This window comes from Pectinophora gossypiella, chromosome Z (assembly GCF_024362695.1).
Source record: "Pectinophora gossypiella chromosome Z, ilPecGoss1.1, whole genome shotgun sequence".
NCBI classification, from domain to species: Eukaryota; Metazoa; Arthropoda; class Insecta; order Lepidoptera; family Gelechiidae; genus Pectinophora; species Pectinophora gossypiella.
The window spans coordinates 3,869,643-3,883,916 of NC_065433.1; the positions used below are offsets into that span (position 1 = coordinate 3,869,643).

Sequence of the window (14,274 nt, forward strand, 5' to 3'; positions counted from 1 at the left end):
TTTGGCGGCCTCTCGTCCCACATCAGCGATTCCCATTTTTGAACGCAGTGTTGTGTTCCCGTTTTTGAAACCAATGTATGTGTATTTTATGAAGTGTTATAAAAAAATAAATAAATAGGGGGAGAGCCCGCAGACATGGCTATGTGTAATGTGTGGTCTCACATCGAAGCCAGTGTCGTGGTTTACGCAGGTCTCGCAGGAGTCGTACTGCAGGCACGTGGGCAGCGCCGTCAGCCGCAGGATGGTCCCGCTCTTGATCTCGTAGTTCTTGAACGAGACGCGATGGTACTCGTATATCGTCTTGCGTCGCACCACTGCAATCACACATTAACAAAATTCAAATTCCAAAATGTCTTTATTCAGTAGGTAAAATTATACTTTGAATCGTCAACAAACACAGTACAAAGTTCAAATTATACTTTGAACTTTGTCCCGGGTGAGAGCCTTCAGCGCTCCCCATTTGTCCGGCCAAGTAGTTAATGCCATCTGAGGCAAATCTACAATAAGTGACGTCAAAAAAAAAATGAATCGTCAAGTGAACGCTCATCCGCCTAAAACTACTGCAGATTCTCACAACCTGTATATCCGGGGAAAAGAAGCTAAAAAAAGAAGAAAAATACCTAGGCATAGGGCCCTAGACGTTCCTTAAATAAATACAGTTTAGTATTTTGGCTGCCTAAAACATACATAACGTCGTCTTGTAGTGCAAACCACATAAGTACATTTAAAAATCGCATTCTAATGTGATTTCCATCTACATAACTCCCATTATATTATATTCCCATTGTATATTTGATTTGATTACTTTAAAAATTGAGACCAAAATTTAATGACGATCAAAATACGAACAAAGTCCTTTCGGTCCAAAAGGTCTCCTTCCCAAAAGTACCACTCATCCAAATCGTCCACTTTCGCAAAAAGTCTACTTCCCGAAAGGACAACTCCCAAAATGTACATACTTCCCTCATCGACTACTTTCTAAAAATTTCAGAATATGCAAATTTTTGGAAAGTATTACAGTGTTACTACAAAACAAAGACTAACAGATAAACTGTTTAAAATATAATCCGTATACGAAAGAAGTCCCGAAGGCCGCGGCGCTACTGTCGCAGATTCTGCATAGAATTATTATGACTTGTCAAGTTAGTTTCATTAAAATCCGCCGACTTCCTTCGTGGCGCGAAATACCATTTTAAACCTAGTTTATTTTTAGTTTGTGTTTTGTAGTAACACTGGTAGTGTCTAGAAATGTAGGTTTTAATCAAGTGGCACGCATGTTAAGGGAAAAAACAAAATTTATTTAACCGATCCCTGGAAGTCGTTAGAGAAAGGGTGTTAAGACTTACGGAAGAGGATCCTGTCGGTGAGATACGCGTCGCTGATGCCCACTTTGACGGGGTGGTCGGTGTCGTTAATGTTCTGCACGGCGAGCGGTATCGTCTTGTACGCGAACACTATGTCGCCGTTTTTGTACAGCGTCACTGCGAACGTGAACTTCTTCGACGTGTCCTCTTGAAGGGTCACGTTCTCCCAGAACGCGGTGAACTTCTCGCCTGCAAATTACATGTTGTTTATAAAATAATAATAACTTCTAATTCTATACAGGATATTAGTGACATCGTAACGAATACTGAAGGGCTTAACTCAGACCATGATTCTGAGTTAATATCAAGTGGAATTTTTCGTCGCAAAATTCATGTTTTTTTTAATTATGTTCAATTCTATACATTTACGATGGAAAATTCCACTTGATATTAACTCATAATAATGAACTGAATCATCCCTCTCAGTATTCGTTACGATGTCACTTACACGCGTACAAGTACATACAGGTAGCCGTACAAGTATGTATGGGTGTTAGTGACAACGTAAAGAATACTGAGGGGGATGGTTCAGACCATGATTCTGAGTTGATAACAAGTGGAATTTCCTGACGGAAAATGTATGTAATACTTGTGTAGGTATTTTTTAATTGTTTTCAGTTCCATACTTTTGCGACGGTAAATTCCACTTGATATCAACTCAGAATCATAGTCTGAATCATCCCTCAAAGTTTTCGTTACGATGTCACTAACACCCTGTAGTTTGTAAAATTCGTCGATTATTTTTTTTACGTTTGATGGTCGTTACACTGAGTTCCGATTCGATGAGCCTATTTGAAAAAAACATTTTCAAAAGTGATTTTTGCTAACAAATAATGTCAACGTCCTGACAATGTGAATGAACGATTACTTTATTAGTAAACGATTACTTTATTTGTTACTTTATTACTTTATTGTACTTTTTTATTAGTATTACTTTAATGTTGTAAATGTATATGTGTGTCGTAGATTTTACCTAAATAAACTTTTTTATTATTATTATTTTTTTTTTATTATTATTAGTTTTTATTTTTAGAGTTACATACCTCAAAAGAATATATGGAAGCCTTATGGGATCAATTTGTCCGTCTGTCTTTTTCCATATTCATCAGATTGTTCATAATGATAATCCTTCCACATGTACGTACCGTCGTCATACATCTTGACGTAGCTATCGTTGGTGAGCGTGGTGTCGAAGTTGGCCATCAGCGGCGCGATGTACTGCGTGGCCGCCAGCCAGTTGTGCACGTGTTCGCCCGTGTAGATAAACCCGCCGGTCGCTACCGTGATGTTGCGCAGGTTGTGGCCGTAGAACGGGAAGTCGAAGCTCAGTCGCGATGTCTGTAACAAATGTGTCTTTCAGGCTTGGCAGTAGCAGCGCATGCGCGGCGCGTGTTGTTATGCAAATGTAAAAGACAATGCTCAAAAACCCCGACGTCAACGTCCGACATTTTGTGACTTTTTTCTAAGACGTCACAGTGTACTTTTTCATACAAAAACAATTGTAGTTTCGTTTTGTGTGTGTAACTGATTTGACTGGTTGGAAAGTGGTCCAGCGATTTCAGCGTTGGGCTCACGATCCGGAGGGCCCGGGTTCAAATCCCGGTGGGGACATATCACAAAAATCACTTTGTGATCCCTAGTTTGGTTAGGACATTACAGGCTGATCACCTGATTGTCCGAAAGTAAGATGATCCGTGCTTCGGAAGGCACGTTTTAAGTTGTTGGTCACGGTTACTACTTACGAATGAGTCTTTACATAAGCCATGTCAGGTTCCTTTGGTGGCTCAATAGTAACCCTGACACCAGGGTTGATGGGGTTGGTAATCCACCTCACAACGCACACCATAGAAGAAGAAGTTGGAAATTAGGCTTTACCATAGAGTAAGGATTAACACTACATATATAAGGGCATTTCTCATCATTTCTCATCTCTTCGCTCCTCACTAGCGGCTGAGCTAGGTTTAGCCCCCCCTCGGTCTTACTTTAGTCTTCAATACGTCACACGGGAGGAGCTCGGTGGCGCAGCGGTAAACGCGCTCGGTCTACGATTGTTGATGTAAAGCAACTTTCGCAAAGGCCGGTCATTGGATGGGTGACCACAAAAAAGTTTTCATCTCGACCTCCGCTTAAGGCACGTTAAGCCGTTGGTCCCGGCAGCATTAGCAGTCGTTAATAACCATCAATCCGCACTGGGCCCGCGTGATGGTTTAAGGCCCGATCTCCCTATCCATCCATAGAGAAGGCCCGTGCCCCAGCAGTGGGGACTTTAATGGGCTGATGATGATGACGTCACACAGTTGCGCGTGTACGATGACGTCAATGCGTAATAGCTATGTAAAACGAGGTGTTTTGTATGAAGTGTTCGGGGTGAGTGTACACTTACAGTGGCCCGCCGGTGGGAGTTGCTGAGCGTGGCGTGGACATCAGCCTTCTGCTTGGTGATGTTCGCCCAGTACTCGTCGAAGTACGTCTGGTTGCCGATGAACGTGCTGTTGTAGAAGTTGTGGTTGTCCTGTCACATACAACACAATGAAAATAACTACTGCACCAAAAGAAAGAAACAATAGAGTAGTTTACAACTTATTTTTTAATATGGCAATTGGTCGCTTGGGAGTTCCAACTTTTTACTAAACGTCTTTTTTTTGACGTGACTTATTGTAGATTTGCCGCTGGCATTAACTACTTGGCCACACAAATGGGGAGCGCTGAAGGCTCTCACCCGGTACAAAGTTTAAGACAACAGGCCTGAGGGTGCCCAGTTGGGCGCGAACCTCGGCTCTGCGCGTCGTCTGAGAAGAAAAAAAATTTGAAAGAATTAATCGACCCGAGTGGGTCGATAGCGATAAGCGCTGATTGAGGTAGTTACTAAACGTCAAACACGAAATTGCCATGGAATTTGTATGAAAAAGCAACCTTGAGACGTCATAGAAAAACACGTCAAAATGTCGCACTTATTATTACATTTTCTTTATTAAAATTCATAAATAAGTTAAATAGAAAAAATAAAACGTTTTTTGTTACCTTTTGTGATCTTTATTTAGTAATTAGTAGTTAAAATTAGAATTTTATCATTTATCTTTGACCTAGAAAACTACTGAATTCATTTTAGAGACATGGCAACCTTATCCTACAAAACAAATGCACTATTAACCAAAAAACTCGATGCAAGTATGTTTCGTCTGAATTATTAGAAAAATATTAAATACGAGTAAGTATTAGGAATCACCTATCGCGTTGGTCTAACAGAAAGCTCGGTGAGGTGTGGGTAGTTAGTTCCTCTTGCGATGGATGAACATACATACATAAACTCACGCCTATTTCCCACCGGAGTAAGCAGAGACTATAGAATTCCATTTGCTTCGAACCTGACACACTTCTACATTGGAGATGTCCTTAGAAATGGTTTAATACGATATACTCTGAACCGGCGTGCGTGTATGAAGCGATTGATGAATGTGGAGGAAGCAAGAGAAGTGCGATGGATAAAACTCTGACCCAATTGGGATATTGTCGTGTGCTAAAGTATTCATGCAGTAGGAATAAAAAATAAATGTCATATGCAGTGGCTATTAACACGGTTTTTAATTTTTAATATTAATACAAATTTAAAATTTATTTGGGTCGTTCTTCTTTTTTATTGACAATAAAATGTCATTTTCTCGATTTATCGGATTTAACATCTTTAAAATTATAACGACAATAAATATTTTAAAACATCATATAAAGATGTGTCTGTAGAAGACTATTTAGTAGTTCTCTTTATCTTGGTAACATACATTTCTTTGCAGGCGCATTCAAAAAATATTGTGACAGAGTGGTCCTTTTTCATCGAAGACAGCATTTCTATTTACCACTCTGTCACAGAAATTTGTGAAAAACAATCAAGCTACGTTAATCATTAATTGAGGAACCGATTAGTATTTTGCTAGTATTTTGAGTATAATAAGATAACTATATTTTTGGACAATGGAAACATGAAATAAAATTCAAAAAGATAACTTATCAGAAGCAGAACGAAGGACAGATCATTGTCGATAAAAAAGAAGAACGACTCATTTAAACTCGTTTTTTGTTGACAATTTTGTTGTCAAAAGTTTGTTGAAAGTATATAGATGGCGTTGTACAGATTTAACATGATAAATAATTATTTTCACTTTGCTCGGTTGCATAATTATTAAAAAGTATAATGTAATGGCAGAGTCATTAATAAAAATAATTGTTACTTGATTTTTGCGTAAGATATGGTATAGAATTATTTTGCTACCTAAATTGCTTCTCTTTATTTTAATTAGAATAATAATGGGTGGACAATGTATTGTGTCTGGATATAATAACATGGGTCATCATTTATACTCAAAAACAAAGATGCATAATATATCTTTTATCCATGAAATTAGAATGCGGCCTCCGGGGTCCAGTGGTTGAGGACTGTGCTCAAGATCCGGAAGTACCAGAACGAATCCCAGTGGGGACAAATCACAAAAATCACTTTGCGATCCCCAGTTTGGTTAGGACATTACAGGCTGATCACCTGATCGTATAAAAGTAAGATGACCCTTGCTTCGGAAGGCACATTAAGCCTGTTGGTCCCGGTTATTAGTTACTGATGTAAGTACGTAGTCGTTACATGAGTCATGTAAGGGGTCTATGGCGGCTCAATAATAACCCTGACGCCAGGGTTGATGGGGTTGGTAATTCACCTCACAACCCACACGATGGAAGAAGAAGGTTAAACGAAGGCAAATTTGAACAGCGCCATCTATATTATTTTTGGGAAACGTAGGAAACTCCTTCATTACAAACACATGATTCAAATTAACACTATCAAGGGCACAGGCCACAAGTCGATGACCTTTCATTCACAATAGTATGATACTTGGGCTCATGATGATCCTAGAAGTCCTTTCACGTGTTTAAATAACTTTTAATTACATAATGGTGCTAATTCCTGTAAACACCATCTAATTTTATTTTAAGTTATATCTGTCATTTTCTTATCCGCCGAAAAGGAAAGGGACGGGTAATCGACAAGCATAAAATTTATGGAACACACGTCAATTTTAAGCACAAATCTAAACCAACCAGCCAAAAATTTTACATCCGTCAATAACCCGACACAGTTAAGTAGACAGCACGTCAAACGGATTGCATACCAGCGACGTACCTTTTGATTCGCCCGGGTTATTCATTCATTTACTCATTCTTCCTAAAATTAAGAGCTGTGAATCATCCGTCCCTTTCCTTTTCGACGGATATGAAAATGACGGAATAACTTAAAATAAAATTAGGCGGTGTCTGCAGGAATCGGGGCCATTAGCGTCATAAAAAACGTACACATTCAGCTGCTTATCAACAAGTTTTTAATTTAGAAGGAATTTTTAAACAAATGATATTAAATTAAGAAACAAAATAATTAATACGATTCGCACTACAAAAACACGTTCGAAAACAATTTTTTCGTCACCTCACCTAACAGCTGTTTAGAGGTCAGATGTAAATATGAGTTTTTTTCTCATGCGCGTTAGTAAAACGGAGCGTAAAAATCTTTTACTTACATATTTTAAGTCTGTTATATTCTGTTCCGCTTTCATCATTTCAGGAGTTTCTTTGAACACATCTGTGGTAATATCTGTAATTTAAAACATATCAAATGAATACACCCGAAATATGATCTCTAACATACATACATAACACATAACATAACATAAGCAGCCTATATACGTCCCACTGCTGGGCACAGGCCTCCCCTCAATCAACCGGAGGGACATACATACATAAGATCACGCTTATTTCCCGTTGGGGTAGGCAGATACCACGGAGTTCTCCTTACTACGATCTTGACGCACCACCTTCGTGTATTCCACTCTCATCAAAGACTTCATGCATACATAAACATAAACTGCCTATATACGTCCCACTGCTGGGCACAGGCCTCCCCTCAATCAACCGGAGGGGGTATGGAGCATACTCCACCACACAGCTCCACTGCGGGTTGGTGGAGGTGTTTTTACGGCTAATAGCCGGGACCAACGGCTTAACGTGCCCTCCGAAGCACGGAATCATCTTACTTTTTCGGACAATCAGGTGATTCAAGCCTGAAAAGTCCTTACCAAACAAAGGACAGTCTCACAAAGTGATTTCGACAATGTCCCCATCGGGAATTGAACCCGGACCTCCAGATTGTGAGCCTAACGCTCTAACCACTAGACCACGGAGGCTGTGACTTCATGCATCTCTGCTCTTTTTCAATAAGCATTCAGAATAAAGTACACTGTCTATCAGTGAGTTTATCATTCATTTCTAGAATCAGCAAGCATTAAAAGTGTACATCTTTTGATGGTTGCGATGATTGCGAGTGTGGAGTATCACCACAAACTTTGGCTCACCTTTTGTGCTGTCCTAAGTGCCCTAACACCTGCACTATTAAAGACCTTTACGAAGCCACTGACAATGCCGTAAGCGTGGCCAATTATTGGTCAGCAAAAATTTAGTATCGATCGCCATCGACTCGCAAAGAAGAAGAAGAATGCTTGCCATGTGTGGCTGGCGGTACAATATGAAATGACTTTCAGCTATCTATTTGGGCTATGGTCTGTTTATCTGCCGCGATGCGCTCCATAAATCCATAATATATCTTAAAAAGAGTATCAGAATTGGCTTGGATTTGACGCTGCCCACCCCAGAAATGAATATATTTTTTGAACAGGTTTGGGAGGTTGAATTTATACGGATTTATCTACTACAAGATTTTGTCACGTATATAATTTAGCAACGAAATATCATGCTGGGCACTTTCCATTGGAATAGTACAGTGTTCTGTTCTGTGAAAAATTGTAAACTATCATTGGACTTTGTCACTAGACAATTGAAGCTATTATCCCTCTATGTCATTGTCAAAACGCGGTGTACAATGGCTGATGTAAACGAACAGAGGAAAAGTGAAAGTCGACTTTATTGTTACTCCAACGACCACATGTTACTCTCTGACTGTGAATTCATTAAACTGTTTTAAATAATTGCTTTGAATAAGGCTGATTATTATTGGTTGGGGTAGACCTAGGAGCACATTTATGAAACAAATAAAAGAGAAGGTGCAGGTCGTGTCGTATCAGGAGGTGAAGGTTTTGGCGGGAAGAAGAGAGGAATGGCGATTACTCCACCGACAAGATCGCAGCTTATCAAAGTTTCTTCCACTCTTATCAAAGTCGTGTATAAATATAAACAAATAATAAGAAGTGGCATCATAGAAGGAAAGCTAGAAGGAAGGAGAGGAATGGGAAGACCAAGAAGAGCTTACATGGAACAGATTAAAGAAAAGGTTAACGTCGTGTCTTATAGGGAAGTCAAGGAATTGACCTTTGATAGACTGGAATGGAAAATGATGCACCGACAAGAGCGTGGCTCTTAAATTGATGATGATTTAAGTAGTGGAAAGGTACTGACTGTCATCAGGGAAGATGGGGTCGCTGACGCGCGGCGTCTGCCCTGAAGTGATGTTGACGCGCAAAATGCCCGTACCATTGCGTCCCAGCAGTGGGATCTGCGTCACCGCTGCCACCGCTGCGGTTGTGCCTGGAACAGACGCAAAAAAAACATGAATTTGTATGCAAGTATTTAAAATTACTTTAAAACAGGCGAATATGAGAGCGACAAAAGAGTATTATACTTATACATACTAACGCTAACGTTATATATTTATACTGTTCTAATATTGCGTTCATAACACTATTTATGCAACAAAAGCACACCGATGTCAATAGTGCCATCTGTCATTCTTTATAATCAAATATTCTTTAACAATTGCAAATAATTGAAATAGGTAATAAAACTAAAAAAAAGAAATTGTGAGTAGAGCAGGTATTATTAAAAATAATTTGTTGAGGGTAGAAAGAACTCAGCAAAAATACGTTATTTCGTAGGATCATGTTTGGTTTATTTATTTTATTGTACAATAATCTTATATGTAGGCATCTAATGAAATCGCTAAACGGTCAGACTTACTGATGACAATACCAACTTTTGGAGTAAGTTGGAATTTTTTTAAGACAGAAATCACTGAAGGACTTGCCACTTTTGTTATTGTGAATCAAGAAAAATACAATGAAATATATGGCGATTGATTACCAGTCCGTTGTTAACAAGTAAGTCACGATGTACAGTCATAAAGAATAAAATTACGTATAGAACGGACCACCAATGAGATGGAAGGACGACATCGTATGGCACGCAGGTTATGGCTGGATGTCGGTGTTATGTCGATAGCCCAGGATTGTCGGAAGTGGAAAAACATGGAAGAGGCATACGTCCAAAATTGGATATGAATTGAAGCTGATATAGATAGATAGAATGGACACTGCCAAGCTAGATTTACCTTCAAACAATTAAACATTAAGGTCAATTAAACATTTTTGAATCTATGTCATTTCGCAAGGCGTTATGGCTGAGGAGAAGAAATTACAAGAAAGTGCCCTGGGTCTCATTTCAGTCTAAATTCCCGTAAGCCGTTAACGAGTAAGGGGATACGCGCGGACTGTTTGACTTACGCGTACTTACTTGGTAAAGTGGCACACAGAAGAACGAAATTTTGGTATGAAGTGTCCGGGGTGTGGTATAGTTATTGTCTTTTAAACGAACCCCACGGATTGCTCGGGAGAATAAGCAGGTAAATTATTCAAACCAAAATCAGTTAAGTTGCGTTTCCTCTTGCTTAAGATTGCATGTTACCATGTGCTCAATACATATATGCACCTTCTTACGTCGAAGTCCGTCTTTTTTGTTTATTTGGGACAACAACAGTCTCATATCTAATTGTACAATGTACTTTTTGTTTAAAACATCTACAGCTGCAGAATCTGCACGACAACCGCGCCGCGGAATTTTATCGAGGACTTCGATAGACGCCGCGAATGCTGTCTACGTAGATAGACGTTACGGTAGCCGTGTCGCGAGGACAGACCGCGACAGTTCATAAGTGACGGAAATAATGCGTATTTAATTATCGCTCCAAACGGTTTTGGTACGCATATTTCCGATACTTATATTACGGTACATACATACAGGGTGTTAGTGACATCGTAACGAATACTGAGGGGGCTGATTCAGCTCATTATTCTGAGTTAATATCAAGTGCAATTTTCGATCGCACACCGGTTACATACAGATGCCATACAAGTAGGTATGGGTGCTAGTGACATCGTAACGAATACTGAGGGGGATGATTCAGACCATGATTCTGAGTTGATATCAAGTAGAATTTCCTATCGGAAAATTTTTGATTTTTTTTGTGTTTTTTAAATTTATTTTCCGTTCCATACTTTTGCGATGGAAAAATTCCACTTGATATCAACTCAGAATCATGGCCTAATTCATCCTTCAAAGATTTTGTTACGATGTTACTAACACCCTGTATATCTGAATACCGTCGCCTTATAGTGAAAAGTGTACCTAAATAAATAAATAAATAAATATAAGTGTAAGCTACATAAGCGCCTTTTTGAAAAATCACATTCTGACGTCATTTTCATCAACAAATCTAATAATTTATTTTCAGGTAAAATATTTGGTCACAATTTTTCCTATTTAAAGTAGCGTCGCTATTGCGAGTTCTTGTTAACGAAAATCACATACGAGTGCGAATGAGTTTATTTTTTAATGGCGCTTGAGTTTAAATCGTTAGTTTAAAGCATTATTAGGCCGTCTTATATTTAGTATTCGCATTGTGCGTACGTTTAGCTATGCATTTTCTAATTTTAATACACAAATCCAATTAATGTATTCCATTATTGACATTCGCCAGAGTAATCGCATGAGCATATCGCAAGCCTAATAATTAGTATTTTATTAGCTAGGGAAGAATTTCAACTCGTTATAATCTGGGAGTCTTCAAGGCTAGAGTGAACAGGCATTTGCTAGGTAAGCGTGATCCACCCTAGACCACATCGTCACTTATCATCAGGTGCGATTGTGGTCAAACACGAGTCTATATTAAAAAAAAAAGATGAACGAGAAGAAGCGAGAAGTAACAAATGAGGTGACACCAGGGTTGATGTGGTCAGTCATGGGCTTCACAACCCACACGACAGAAGAATAGCAGCTTATTTCTTCTAAACCACTGATAAGATTGATAGATATCTTGGCAATCATGTTTCCGATTCTGCCCTTCATTCCATGTAAAGTAAAATGATCCGTGCTTCACGTGGTCCCGGTTACTACTTACTGATGTAAGTAATTGTTACATGAGCTATGTCAGGGGCCTTTGGCGGCTCAATAATAACCCTGATACCAGGGTTGATGGGGTTGGTAATTCACCTCACAACCCACACGATAGAAAGACAAACTAAAAAAATATCCTGTGTTGTCTTCTTATAACTTATGGAGTTGCCCACTTAGGGATTGATCGTTAGTTTATGTAGTTTTATGTAAGAATAATCGATAGTAGAACACTGCTTCCTAAGATACAGGTAAACCTAGTTTAAGGGGCAGAGTGTATCTTTGAGGAGCTCGGTGGCGCAGCAGTAAACGCACTCGGTCTGCGATTGTTGAAGTTAAGCAACTTTCGCAAAGGCCGGTCATAGGATGGCAGACCACACCACCAGGGTTGATGAGGTAATCCACCTCACAACCCACACTATACAAGATTCCATGTAAGTTTTAAAATGATTACCGTTATTATATATAATGTAATGAACATATCGTCAACACCCAGCACTTTATGTTATTATTTAATGTTATTTTGTTTTGTTATTGTTACTTTGAATGACAAAAACGTTACGCAATAACTTCTTAATTTCGTATGGTATTTATAAACATTCCGGCCAGTATTACAATTTTCGAGTAACGTATACAAAATATCAACTGTACCCCGCGTACATGCACAGAATTCGCGAGGTATGTTTTCAGTATTCAAGGTCATCCTGTTTGAGAGTATATTAATAGTTCACGTGATTTGTATGTAAACACCGTAGGAATAAACATCTCGTTTTAATATTGAGGAATTGAGTAACACAAATCCGCGTTACTATTTATTTATTTGTTATTATAAGATCACATGTTCTTATAGCTACACCACTATCCAAAACAGATCCAAGAAAGCGTAAACGCGATAAATCGTTTTTAATGCAGTGTTACGGTCATCACTAATTTAAGAGCCACGCTCTTGTCGGTGTAGCATTCTCCATGCTACTTTTTAGGGAAAAATAGGGCAGTGGTTTCGCTCTTGCCTTCCGCCCCGCAGTATGTCTGACGCGAGTGAGATGGCGCCCAGAGCAGTTTATTTCAAAGCCGTACTGTCCTCCGCCTCTGAATAGTATTGACAGTTACTGCTGCCCTCAGTCAGTTTCCAGGTTACAGTCCCTGTCGTCCGTCCTGCATTCCCGTACCGATGGCTTCCATCTCCGCCAGTGTTACAGTAGCAATCCAAAAAGAAGGACGTATGTGATAGGGTTAGCTACAAATTTCGTCTTATAACAATGATATAAAATCTAGGATATTTTAAAGAAAGGCCCGGTGAAGAGTTGCCAAGCCGTGAAGCATTCACGAAGACTTTAGATGAGAGTGGAGGAAGCGAAAGTGATGTGTCAGGCTCGTAGTATTCCGTGGTCTTTGCCTGTATCCCAAGGAGTAGGCAGGGGAGCGTGGTATATAAGTACACCCATTCCCAGTAATAGGGGACCTATTGCCATTAACCGGGCACAAGGCTTGGAAACCACGTGTTTCAAATCCATAAAGACGAATTCAGTGATAGCCCGGACCGGGATTTGAGCCCGTGACACTACCGATGTAAGTCACACATTCCCCGAACGCTCATCATCTCCCCAGCATTATCCCGTTTTTCACAGGGTCCGCTTACCTAACCTGAAGATGTGACAGCTCCGGTTTTTACAGAAGCGACTGCCGAAGCGAGTGTATGACTTTCCAACCCGAGAAGGGAAGCCAGCCCAATACAGGTTAGGTCATATCCCTCCGAAAATGCATTTCTTGGGAATGTGAGTTTCCTCACAATGTTTCCCGCATGTTCACAGATTCGAATTAAATAACAAACTGTTGTTTAATAAGTTCTTTTTCAAGTAGAAAAATCACAAAGAAAAGGAAAAATATAAAATCTATCGCGAATTTCCCACGGCTTGCCGTCGCTCGGCCACTAACAAGGTCATTGATAATTGTCAAATAAATGACAGGTATTCCTTTTTTAACAGAAAACGAGTAATTTTCGTTGAATAGTTGAAAAGCATGCATTAGGTATAACGTATTGCATTAATTCAATTTATACGTGACTAATAATAATAACGGCCACCGCGGTCCAATGGTTGAGGCGTTGGCCTCACGATCCGGAGGTCGTGAATTCAAATCCCGGTGGGGACATATCACAAAAATCACATTGTGAGCTCTGGTTTGGTTAGGACATTGCAGACTGATCACCCCATAGTGCGAAAGTAGGATGATCGGAATGCACGTTAAGCCGTTGGTCCCGGTTACTACTTACTGATATGAGTACGTAGTTGTTACATGAGTCATGTCATGGGCCTTTGGCGGCTCAATAGTAATCCTGACACCAGGTTTGATGAGATTGGTAATCCACCTCATAACCCACACGATAGAAGATGATTAATTATGTCGCGAGCCATCGCAGCTGTCTTTCAACTTTTGAGACATCGAGGTACGAAATAAAGCAATACAATTTATTTACTTAAACTAAACTTTTATTAGATGATATACCTTATTACACTACCGAATCCGTCGGGCCTGATACATCGGGTGTAGGGACGAAATCTATGGCAAAATTGTGGCTCCCAGGCCCGTACCCAGCAGTGGGACTTATATAGACTGTTTACGTTTCATGTTAGAGAGGACATTACCCCTTGTCAGTTTTTACGACATGCGATTAGGTACTGCGCTATTGATACAAGAAGTG

General features: G+C 39.6%; 1 protein-coding gene across 1 annotated transcript in view; it reads right to left on the reverse strand.

Moving 5' to 3' along the window:
* LOC126380095 (plexin domain-containing protein 2) overlaps positions 1-14,274 on the reverse strand; it is a 55,847-nt gene that overhangs the window by 8,636 nt on the left and 32,937 nt on the right. Inside the window, exons 3-8 of the mRNA XM_050029320.1 lie at positions 8,808-8,936; positions 6,920-6,993; positions 3,748-3,876; positions 2,510-2,702; positions 1,347-1,553; positions 163-314 (exon numbers count right to left, since the gene is read on the reverse strand). Coding sequence (XP_049885277.1) covers positions 163-314; positions 1,347-1,553; positions 2,510-2,702; positions 3,748-3,876; positions 6,920-6,993; positions 8,808-8,936 — 884 coding nt within the window. The remainder of the gene's footprint in view (positions 1-162; positions 315-1,346; positions 1,554-2,509; positions 2,703-3,747; positions 3,877-6,919; positions 6,994-8,807; positions 8,937-14,274) is intronic.